This window comes from Bos javanicus, chromosome 7, assembly GCF_032452875.1.
Source record: "Bos javanicus breed banteng chromosome 7, ARS-OSU_banteng_1.0, whole genome shotgun sequence".
Classification (NCBI taxonomy): domain Eukaryota; kingdom Metazoa; phylum Chordata; class Mammalia; order Artiodactyla; family Bovidae; genus Bos; species Bos javanicus.
In genome coordinates, this window is record NC_083874.1 from 43,018,731 (window position 1) to 43,029,389 (window position 10,659).

General features: G+C 59.7%; 1 protein-coding gene across 1 annotated transcript; it reads left to right on the forward strand.

Moving 5' to 3' along the window:
- The first annotated feature begins 3,045 nt into the window (after nucleotides 1-3,045).
- Nucleotides 3,046-10,659, forward strand: WDR18 (WD repeat domain 18). The gene is made up of 10 exons (XM_061423405.1): nucleotides 3,046-3,307; nucleotides 4,578-4,688; nucleotides 5,736-5,869; nucleotides 6,064-6,205; nucleotides 6,654-6,797; nucleotides 6,887-6,951; nucleotides 7,083-7,207; nucleotides 7,334-7,500; nucleotides 7,822-7,890; nucleotides 8,181-10,659. Exons 1-10 carry the CDS (start codon nucleotides 3,062-3,064, stop codon nucleotides 8,310-8,312), a joined length of 1,335 nt encoding a protein of 444 aa, XP_061279389.1. The 5' UTR covers nucleotides 3,046-3,061; the 3' UTR covers nucleotides 8,313-10,659.

Sequence of the window (10,659 nt, forward strand, 5' to 3'; positions counted from 1 at the left end):
GGTCTCTCCTGCCTGGGTCAGCCCCTAAGTCTGCATTGAGGGAGGAAAAACAATTTCACCCCTCCTGGTGCATGTGCCTCCCTGTAGCCCATTCACGTGGTCCCAGCCTCTGTGAACCAGGGGGACCTGAGGAACTCAGAGGACAGGGGTTAACCCACCTGCCTCTCAGAGCCCCCCTGCCCTCCCGGTCTCGGAGGTAAAGTAAAAGTGATTTTTTTTTTTTTTTTTAAGGCCTTCTGGGCAAACTGGATCGGCCAGTCCAGCATCTTCATTCCTCTGAAGAGGCCCAGAGAGGGGCCCAGAGGCCCTGAGGTTACACAGCCCCGAGGCTGAGGAGGGATGCAGGGAGGGGGTCGGGCCCCACCCCCTCCTCCCTAACCTCTCAGATCCCCGCGGAGCCTCCCACTCCGTGCCTGTGAGTAGGCCGGGGGAGCCTCCCTGGAGGTGAAACTCAAAACCACGTCTGATCAGCAGAGCCGCGGGAGCCAGCCCGGAGCCCGAAGAAGAGGGTTTTCGCTTGAGTCATCAGCCTTCCGCAACGCCATTAGTGCACTTAGCAGGCTAGGCGCTGGATTTGAGCCTGGGTTCCCCGTCCTCGCCAACCCACAGTGCCCCCTCTCTGGGCTCCGGCTCCAGGTGGGCAGGGCGGGAGACCGGGGAGTGTGTACCCTCAGCCTGCAAACAGCAGGCGCTTAATACCCGAGTAGGGAATAAAGAACGGGGTTGGGGGGCTTAGACCCAGAGCGGTTTTGCAGACTTCTGTGCCTCGGTTTCCCCGTTCTGCCCCGCCCCTACCCTTACGTCCTCAGGCCTAGGAGCGTTAGTGGATCTGGGATGGGACGCCAGGCTGGCACCAAGGAGGTCTGGCGACTGGGTGGTCCGAGAGGCCCCCAAAGTGTGGCTTTTGTCCTGGCCCTCTGACACAACTGGTCTGTCCTCATTCCGGAACCAGGCTGGGGGTGGGGTGACCTCTGACCTCACACATCAGCCCAGCTGAGCTGGGTCCCCCGTGACGGAGGAGGGGAAAAGGAAGGAGGGGAAGGAGGGGGCCCGGGACTGCACCGCAGCTGCCTGCCCTCCAGCGGAGCCCTGGCCTGCCCATGCCCTGGCTTCCACGTCTTCGACTTCTGTTTGTAACAGGTCCCCCTTCGACCTGCACCTGCAGGGCCCACCTTTCCTCCTGGAACCCCAGGAGGCTAAGTTGCTTGGCAACTTAGCCAGGGAAGACCTCCCCAGAGGAGCACCCAGACCCAGGGTTCAAATCAGCATTCCCGACTGGCCCCTGGGGAAACTGAGGCCCAGAGCTGGGCAGTGACTTGCCCCTCTGCTCAGAAGGAGGACCGGGTTCAAGCCCTGAGTTGGTGGTTGGAAAAAGGCCACCTTGGCCCACCCCTGGGAGGTGCAGGGTGTCACCATTCTCAACTGGGGTTCCAGAGAATGCCCAAGATTCAGAGAAAGATGTGGTTTGGGGAAAATGGTATCTGGAAAATGTAAATAACCATTCAAGGTGTTTCATTTTTCTTATTCACATTAAGAACAAAAAAAGTTTGAGGAACCGGGGTTCTAGCTCCAATTCATCTTCAGACTAGGTAGTACTTGCCTCAGTTTCCCCTTTTGGAAGCTTCTGGAGATTTGGACACCCACCTCTCTCCAATTTACAAAAGTCCTTCAGTTTCACATTCCACACCCCTCCCCCCAACTTCCCTGGGATAAAATAAAACCCAGGTCCCCATGTCCAGCTCCCCCCACCACGGTCAGCCTCAGGGCCTTTGTTCGCGCGTCTGTCCCTCTTTCTCTTCTGGACACCTGTTCAGGGAAGCCTTTCCGACCGATCAGGCCGGTACCCCCTGACACCCTCTGACGCGTCCCGCCCCCTCTCCCCGGTTGCTGCTTGTTGCTGTTGGCCCCCCGGGCTTGGAGCGACTCCCTCTAGCATCTCGGTGAATGGCTCGAGCCTGCCACCTGGCGGCCGGGCCTGGGCCTGCGGAGTCCCCGGCTCCAGCGCCGCGCCTTCTCCAGGAAGGCCCCCTCCTCCCCTCTCCTGCCCATCCTCTCCTCCTAGATCGCGCGGCGGGGTTGGGGAACGTACACAGCACCCAGTCCCCATATTGCTTCTGGGTACACCGCCCAGGACAGGCATGAGACCGCGACTTTTGAGCGAATTCTCCCTTTCCAAAGGTTGGCAACTAATTCCCTATTTAAAATGTACTGTTTAAAAAATAAAATAAAATGTACTGTTTGCGGACACAGCCTGCAGCCAGCACTCTGACACGAGGTTGAGTGCTCCCTAGACCTCACGATTTGTTCGACCTGCACCAAGTTGCTGAAATTAAAATGTGGGTTTTGTGGCCCCCGAAGAAGCGAGGTCCAGGGGGAGGCGGACCCTGGGTCCACGAACACACATCTAACTGGCTGTTTTGAACGCCAGCTACGTTTTGTTGGGGTTTCCCTGGTGGCTCAGCCGGCAAAGAATCTGTCCGCAATGCAGGAGACATAGGTTCGACCCTTGGGTCTGGAAGATCCCCTGGAGGAGGGAATAGCAACCCACTCCAGTATTCTTGCCGGGGAAATCCCATGGACAGAAGAACCTGGTGGTCTACAGCCCATGGGGTCGCAAAGAGTCGGACACGACTATCACTACCTGTTATGTTAGGAGTGTAGCCTGTTTTACGTGCAATGTCTCGATCCTGTGAGGTCGGTACTCAGTATTTGCACAATTAGAAGAAGAAGAAGAATCTGCGAAGTTGCGTGCTTGGCCAAAGCGCCCAGTGCAAAGGGCCAAGCCAGACCTCCAGGCTCTGAAGCTACTAACTGCTCTCAGGAGACTCTACGCCTTGGTTTCGCCATCTATTTTTGGAAGAAGTATCCTTCTAAGAGCTCTAACCAGGCGGTGCACCCCTTATTTTTCGCAGAGCAGGAAGATAACTCAGCCTGGTTCATAGGGCAGCCCCCCGCTCCCCGCCCTGAGGTGTGTGCGCGCGCGCAGGACAGCCGGCAGCCTTGAGCCAGGCAACCTGTGCGCCGCTCTATCCGGCACGGCGCAGTCGCCCGCGTCTCGCTGATGATTACGCACGTCCGGGGCGGTGGAGAAGGCAAGATGGCGGCGCCCATGGAGGTAGCCGTGTGTACGGACTCGGCGGCCCAGTTATGGAGCTGCGTTGTGTGGGAGCTGCACTCTGGCGCCAACTTGCTCACGTACCGCGGAGGCCAGGCAGGGCCCCGCGGCCTGGCGCTACTCAATGGCGAGTACCTGCTGGCCGCACAGCTGGGCAAGAACTACATCTGTGCCTGGGAGCTGCAGAGGAAGGTGCGGCGGCGTGTTCCCGGGCGCCGTTGGCGAGCTGCGCGGCGCTCAGGGGTCGGGGGAAAGGGCGGTGGAGGCTACATGGACCCTGAGCCGGGCTAGGAGTGGGTAGTCCCGTTAAGGTGTTCTGCGCACGCGCGGGTCTGGGGTCTTTTGGGGGAAGGTAGGGAGTCGCGCGCCCGTTGTGATTGCGAGCGGCTAAGGCGCTGCGCGCACACGCCGAGCTGAAGGTGGGCAGCTGCTTCGGGGTGGGGGTTGCTAGCTGTGCGCATGCGCACAAGGAGGGCCGGGGGTGGGTCCCTTGGGGGCCCTGCGTGGGAGCCGGCGCGTTAGGCGAGAAATTTAGTTAAAAAGTGTTTGCATTAGGGGTTCCGTCGGTATCCTGAGCTTGGAGGGTGAAGGTCCGAGGCTTGAGGGAGCCCGCTGAAGGGTGACTCAGGAGTCTAGTGTATTTATCGTCCCTAGAGACGCTGCTGCTGCTACTGCTAAGTCGCTTCAGTCGTGTCCGACTCTGTGCAACCCCATAGATGGCAGCCCACCAGGCTCCCCGTCCCTGGGATTCTCCAGGCAAGAACACTGGAGTGGGTTGCCATTTCCTTCTCCAGTGCATGAAAGTGAAAAGTCAAAGTGAAGTCGCTCAGTCGTGTCCGACCCTCAGCGATCCCATGGACTGCAGCCTTCCAGGCTCCTCTGTCCATGGGATTTTCCAAGCAAGAGTACTGGAGTGGGGTGCCATACCTTTTGCCATTAGGGCCCACGATTAGAGAAACTTAAAAATGCAGCCCTTGACGCTGCTTGCTGCCTGCTTTTGCCAGCTGACATCTCTTTGGGTGGGTTCTGTGTTGTCTTTTCCTGGTGTGGTCCACACACAAACTTGAGAAGTTGTTCCATTTTAGAGATCTGGAAACTGAGGCTCAAGGTCCTAGGCGACACTTAAGTGGGGATGCAGGACTAGGGCAAAAGCCAAGTGGCCATTGGGTCCTCCTGGACCCTCTGTGCCTTCCCCACCCGAACACCTGGGGGTCCCTCTGACCCCCAGTCCAGAGAGGTGCTGTCTTGCTTTGAAAGAGATTCCACAGGCCTCCACCCCCACAATGCGTAGCATCAATTGGAGTGGGTCCGTCTTTGCTGAACCATGGATTTGCTCAGAGTATCCCATCCTTCGCTTCCCTACCCACCCCCACCTTCTTTCTACTCCTGGACTTACCAGCTGTCGCCTGCCCCTTCCCCAGCTTCCTCCCCCATGAAACTCAGAGGCTTTTTCTGTCTCTAGGACCAGCTTCAACAGAAGATCATGTGCCCGGGACCAGTCACCTGCCTCACCACATCGCCCAATGGCCTCTACGTCCTGGCAGGGATCTCAGAGAACATATACCTGTGGGAGGTGAGCCCAAGGACTCAGAAACACGAGGGTGGGCTCAGCCTGTTGGTGGGCTGCTGGTCAGACCACTGAGCGGGTTGTCATGGACAGGCTGTTATGTTTGGGGAAACACTCACCTCCCTTCCTGTGCATAGTGCAGTGTCCGAGGTCCCAGGACAAAGCCTTTCCTGACGCCTGCCCGCAACCAGTTTGCAGAGGAGAGGGAGCTGGCAGTCTCACTTCCAGCTCTTCAACCTCACTGCGCGATTCTGAAACTAGGAAGCCTTGCCCAAGTGCAGGGAGAGAAACTGAGGCACTCACCCTGTGGTAGAGATCCTCCTCTGCTGTGGTCAGGCCAGTGCAGGGGGTGTGGACAGATTTCAGCAGCTGGTCCACCATCATTAGAGGGCTCCGCTGGCTTGCCAGTGGTTGGCCCTTCTTGATGGGGGAACAGTCTGGGTGGAGGCTGTCTGGCCTGGAGGGACCCACCCTCTAGGAGAATTCCTGGCCAACGTGCATCATGACCACAAGGGGGCGCCCCACAGGGCCGCTCTGGCTTGGGCTCTGACTCCTGTACTCTGTGGACCTTCTCCCCTCCCCTCTGCGGGGTGAGCGCCTGGGTGTCTGTGTCCAGGTGTTCTCACATAGACAGTGGTCACCTCACTCCCATGTCACTTATCTGAATGGATTATATTTCCAGAGACTATATTCAAGTGAGGTCACAGGTTTTGGAGGTTGGGGTGTGGACATGTTTATCTGGGTGACAAAGTTCATCCTTCCGCAGCTTCTCTGCCCTCTCACCCCTGCCCAGCCCTTCCCTGGTGTCCCTGCCGCCAGGGGCCTCCTCTCCTGGAACCCAAGCTCCCCCTCCCCCATGGTTCCCAGCATGAGTCCCACCCCCAACTCAGAAGGTGGTCACTTGCGGTTGTGACCACTGCCATCCCTTAGCTCAGAAGGCAGTTGCTTGCAACTGTGACCGGCTTGTCACAGGAGCTGCGAAGCCCTGGTGCAGGGGCCATGGGGGTAGGCTCTCCCTGCAGGCCCCCACCAAGCCAGTGCCCCTCCCCCCAGGTGTCCACAGGGAACCTTCTGGTCATCCTGAGCCGCCACTATCAGGACGTGTCATGCCTGCAGTTCACGGGGGACAGCAGCCACTTCATCTCAGGGGGCAAGGACTGCCTAGTGCTGGCCTGGAGCCTCTGCAGGTAGCACCATGGCCCCGGTGGCTCCTTGTCCAGCTGTGGCCTCTGGGTAGGCAAGACCTTGGCCACGAGGGCGGGAAGCAGGGGGCACTGGGTCAGGTGGGCTGGTACCAGGAGGACCGGGGGCCGGGCTGCCACCTGGAGATGAGGTGAGGGCGTGGAGATGCCCGCTGAGGTCTGCCCACCCCCTCCCCAAGCGTGCTGCAGGCAGACCCCTCCCGGACCCCTGCCCCCCGGCACGTCTGGTCTCGCCACACCCTCCCCATCACAGACCTGCACTGCGGCTTTGGGGGGCCCCTAGCCCGGGTGGCCACCGCCTCGCTGGACCAGACAGTGAAGGTAGGACCCTCACCCTGCCACGTCCCCCGCAGTGGATGTGAGCTGAGCCCAGCTGGCAGGTTCCTGGCCCAAGGGAGCCAGCACATAATGTTCTCCTCCAAGCCAGTGGCTCCAGACAGCTCTTGATCCCCCGATGCTTCAGCCTCAAGGACGGCCAGAGGGTGGACAGTCTAGGCCTCTGTCAGCTTGGAAATTCCCACTTGGCCACTGCTCCTGGCGGCTCCTAACCAAGCCTTACGGGATTCAAGGGCATCCTCGGATCTTTGTCCATGGTTGGGGGATTCAGGGCTGACCTGCTGGGGGCCTGGGGGCTGACAGTCACTGAAGTAGGTGGTGGACAGGGGTCCCTGAGCCCCCGAGACCTCTGTGGTGACAGTGCTTGTCGGAGGTTCTGTGGGACCCAGCCTCCCACCTGGTCCTTGGCTCTCACACTGCCACCCGCCCCCAGCTGTGGGAGGTCTCCTCAGGTGAGCTGCTGCTGTCCGTACTCTTTGATGTGGGCATCCTGGCCGTGACCATGGACCTGGCTGAGCATTACATGTTCTGCGGCGGCAGCGACGGCTCCATCTTCCAGGTCGATCTCTGTACCTGGGTGAGTGTCTATGGGCAGCAGGGTCAGGGGACGGGCTTGGGGCTGAGGCACTGCCAGGCCCCTGCTCACCTGCCCTCCTGCATTTGCAGCCCGGGCAGAGAGAGAAGAGCTTCCAGCCAGAGCAGGAGCACGGGAAGGTGTTCAGAGGGCACAGGTGCGGGGACCAGGCAGGGACAGGGGTTGGAGGGAGGTTGCTGCCCTGGGGCACAAATGCAGGCCTGGTCCTGCTGCTGCCCCACCCCCAGCCCTAGCATCCTGGGAGCCAGCTGATGCATTTATCATCAGGAACCAGGTGACCTGCCTGTCGGTGTCCACGGATGGCAGCGTGCTGCTATCGGGTTCCCACGATGAGACCGTTCGCCTCTGGGATGTACAGAGCCAGCAGTGCCTCAGGACAGTGACCCTCAAAGGTGGGCGTGGCCACCACCACTGCTCCCCACACCCAGGCAGGGCAGAGGAAGGACTCAGGGCCCGCCTCGTGGAGGGCACAGCCTGGCTGAGGGTGGTCCTGACCACCTCCTCCACCCCACCCTTAGGCCCCGTGACCAATGCCTGCATCATGCTTGCACCCGTCAGCATGCTGAGCTCCGACTTCAGACCAGGCCTGCCCCTGCCCCACTTCAACAAGCACCTGCTAGGCGCAGAGCACGGGGACGAGCCGCACCGCGGGGGCCTCATGCTGCGCCTAGGCCTCCACCAGCAGGTATGCCTCACCTGGCAAGGGCAGGGCACGTTTTCCCACTGAGGCTGGGCTCTGTCTGCTGTCTCTGTGCCCCAGAACCACACAAGACTGCAGGGGCTTCCACACCCTTCCAGGGGACTCGATGGATGCCTGTACCCAGCATTGGCTACTGGCCCAGAGCAGCGCGCCCAGATGGTGTCCAGCAGGAGACAAATGGCCTGGAACAACAGCAGGGTCCAACCATTTTGTCAGGCCGGCAGGCTGTCCCCACCGGCTGGAGGCACTAGCTGACCGCCTGGCCATCCCTGGGAGTGGCTGACTGATTCGGCTCTTGTGTTTCAGGGGTCAGAGCCCAGCTATCTGGAGCGGGTGGAGCAGCTGCAGGCGGTGATGTCCAGCACACTGGAGAAGGTGGGAGGAGGAGCAACCCCAAGATGGGGAAGGGGCAGGGCCCAAAGGTGGGAGAGCGAGCCTGGAGGGGAGAGGCCCAGGGTGGGCAAGGGGCTGGGTTCAAGATGGCCAGGCTCACCTCAGGTGGGCTCCTAGGGGCAGTCTTGGCTCAGACTATTGGAGAGGATCTACCTATGCCCCCACTCACCATCCCGGACTGTAGCGACAGTGGCCTTCAGAGCAGGGCAGAGGTCTGAGCACCCCCCCCCACAACCCCCCGGCCCAGTCTGAGCGCCCCGCCCCTCCCCCAGAATGTCCTGGGAGGCCAGGACCAGCTGCGGATCCGGGTGACTGAGCTGGAAGATGAGGTGCGGAACCTGCGCAAGATCAACCGCGACCTCTTTGACTTCTCCACACGCATCATCACACACCCAACCAAGTGACACGTCTGGACTCGCCCTCAGCCAGCAGAGCCCATGGCCCAAGCCTGTCCTCTGCAAGGTCCTATCGCTTGGATTGGCACCCCCACCAGGGTCTCAGTCCAGGGTTGACTGGCTGCCCTGCCGTGACCTGCCGTGTCACATGAGTGCTCTGCTATTTCTAACAAAAGACCTAAAATCCTACCTTTCGGCCTCCTTGTGCCCCCGCTGGGCTGAGGACCCTCGCCGTGGGACCTGCCAGGGGGATTTGCCACAGCTATCACAGAGTCCGAGTCCCAGACATAATGTCTAGAAGCCTAGGTTCTCACCTGCTCCCTCACCTGCCAGCCCTGTGCAGCTCCCAGGGGGCCAGGCTGTGGGCCAGGTCCCCAGGGCAAGAGTAACTCAGGGACAGCAGGGTGGTTACACCAGGCCTGTCTCCCCAGCCTGGCTCTGGGCAGCCGACTCTGGGGTGGCAGCCAGTTCTGGGCCAGAGTCATCTCGACCAGAAAGTTCTTGGTGTCAAGGGCCCAAGAGAAGCCAACCACTCCTCCAGCACCACACATACATATACACTGCAGGGTAGATGGGGACGCCGCTAGCTGCCAGCCAGAACCTGGAGCCCAGCCCAGACTTGGGCCCTAAGCCTCCCATGGAAGCTTCCAGAAAGCTGCCCCTAAGTGACAGTCTGTTTAATGGTCCAGAAAATCCATGTGACTTAGCCAGTGCTATAGTAACTGCATCTCCTGCTTTTAGCTGATGGGTGTTCTCTCCTGGGGCCCTGCAACCCCCTCACAGCCCACCTTGCCCTCACACCTAGACAGGTTTACTTGGGGCTGTCAGGTGAGGAGTCCTGCATGTTGCAGTCACCGCACACAGAATAAGGTTCCAACAGGCTCTGGGCTCCTGGTTGGTCCCTGGCAGCAGGGTGGGGGAAGGGGACCTGGGGGCTCAGTGTTCCCCTCCTCGCCCCTTGGTCTCCAGGAGGTCTGGAAGGTGGGGAGGGCATCAGGGTTGGCTGAGGCTCCCCCGGGGCCTAGGGCCACCTCTCCTGCCTGGCCCCATGTCCAGGCGCTGCCATCCTGTGCCTGGTGCTTCTCTGCACCCCGGCCATCTGCACTCAGCTCATAGTTCAGTGACTTGGGAGGAGATGCTGGTTCTGGAGACCTGGGTACTGTTCTCTGTATCTGGTCAAGTCCCAGGCAGGAGCTGACAGGGGTCCAGCCTCTGGGGGTCACCTCCACTGGCTCAGGGTTCTTCCCTCAGCAGCAGGGATACTGTTGTCACTGCCCAGAAGTTCCGGGGTGCCCTCAGCACAGCTCTGGACCTTCAGCTGCTGACTTGGGTCCTGGGGTCCCTCCTGGCTTGCCCACCCCATCTGTGGCTGCAGCTGAGGGGACCTTGGCCACTCATGGCTCCTGTGGGGCTGAGGGTGTGCACCCCTGGGCAGGGATGGTGGGGTCCCACCCTGGGGTGGTCACTGTGATGACTCAAGCCTGAGGTAGTCCCAGCAGGGCCTAGGGAGAGCTTTCAATCAATGTGCAACCAGCCTCGCCCGAGCTCTCCTTGCTACCAGTCCATGGGGGCCTGGAAGATCCCCTTCCCCCTCCACAGGCCACACAGTCCAGAGAAGGTCCCTGGTAGGCTGGAAGGGCTGGAGCGCACTGGCCCCTTTCCCTGAAATCCCCACATGGCCTCAGACAAGCCACACCTCACCCTGAGACTGTGTTGTCACTCAAAGGAAACGTGTACCTCCTTGGTTCGTGAGGAGTTCAGGAGCCAGTGTGCAGCTATACGGGTGCCCAGCACAGTCAGTACTCCTGTTGCTTGTCTGAGAATCTGTAGAAATCCAACCTGACCCTGAATCCTGGGCCATCACTGCCAGAAGGGGAGGTGTAGACTGCATCTGACATTCTCAGGTGACTGAGTTGATGGAAACCTCTCCTGGCCAGGACAGCCATTATTTAAAAAACAAGTGTCAGGATGTGGTGGAGGTGTCTTCCAAGCACTTGTGCATCATTGGTGGGAAGGTGAAAGGGTACAGCTATTCTAGCAAATAGGAGGGTCATCAGAAAGTTAAGCGTGGAATCACCATGTGTCCCAGCAATCCCTCTACAGGTACCTTGCCCACAGAAATGAAAGCAGGAGGCCTGAAGAGATGTTTACACACCCATGTTCACATCAGTGTGATTCACAGCAGCCAAAGAGTGGAGACAACCAAATTGTCAAAGATGATGGATGAGTGAGTGGTCCTTTTGCATGGTGGAATATTACTCGGCCTTTAAAAAGAGATTCTGACACCTGCTACAACCTGGTTGGACCTTGAGGATGGACATAATGCTTAGTGAAATAAACCAGACCCAGAAGGAGA

Coding starts and splice junctions, on each gene's coding strand:
- WDR18 (XM_061423405.1), top strand. CDS start 3,062: ATGATTACGCACGTCCGGGGCGGTGGAGAAGGCAAGATGGCGGCGCCC. Junction 4,689..5,735: donor AGAACATATACCTGTGGGAG/GTGAGCCCAAGG, acceptor CCCTCCCCCCAG/GTGTCCACAGGGAACCTTCT. Junction 5,870..6,063: donor CTGGCCTGGAGCCTCTGCAG/GTAGCACCATGG, acceptor CCCCTCCCCAAG/CGTGCTGCAGGCAGACCCCT.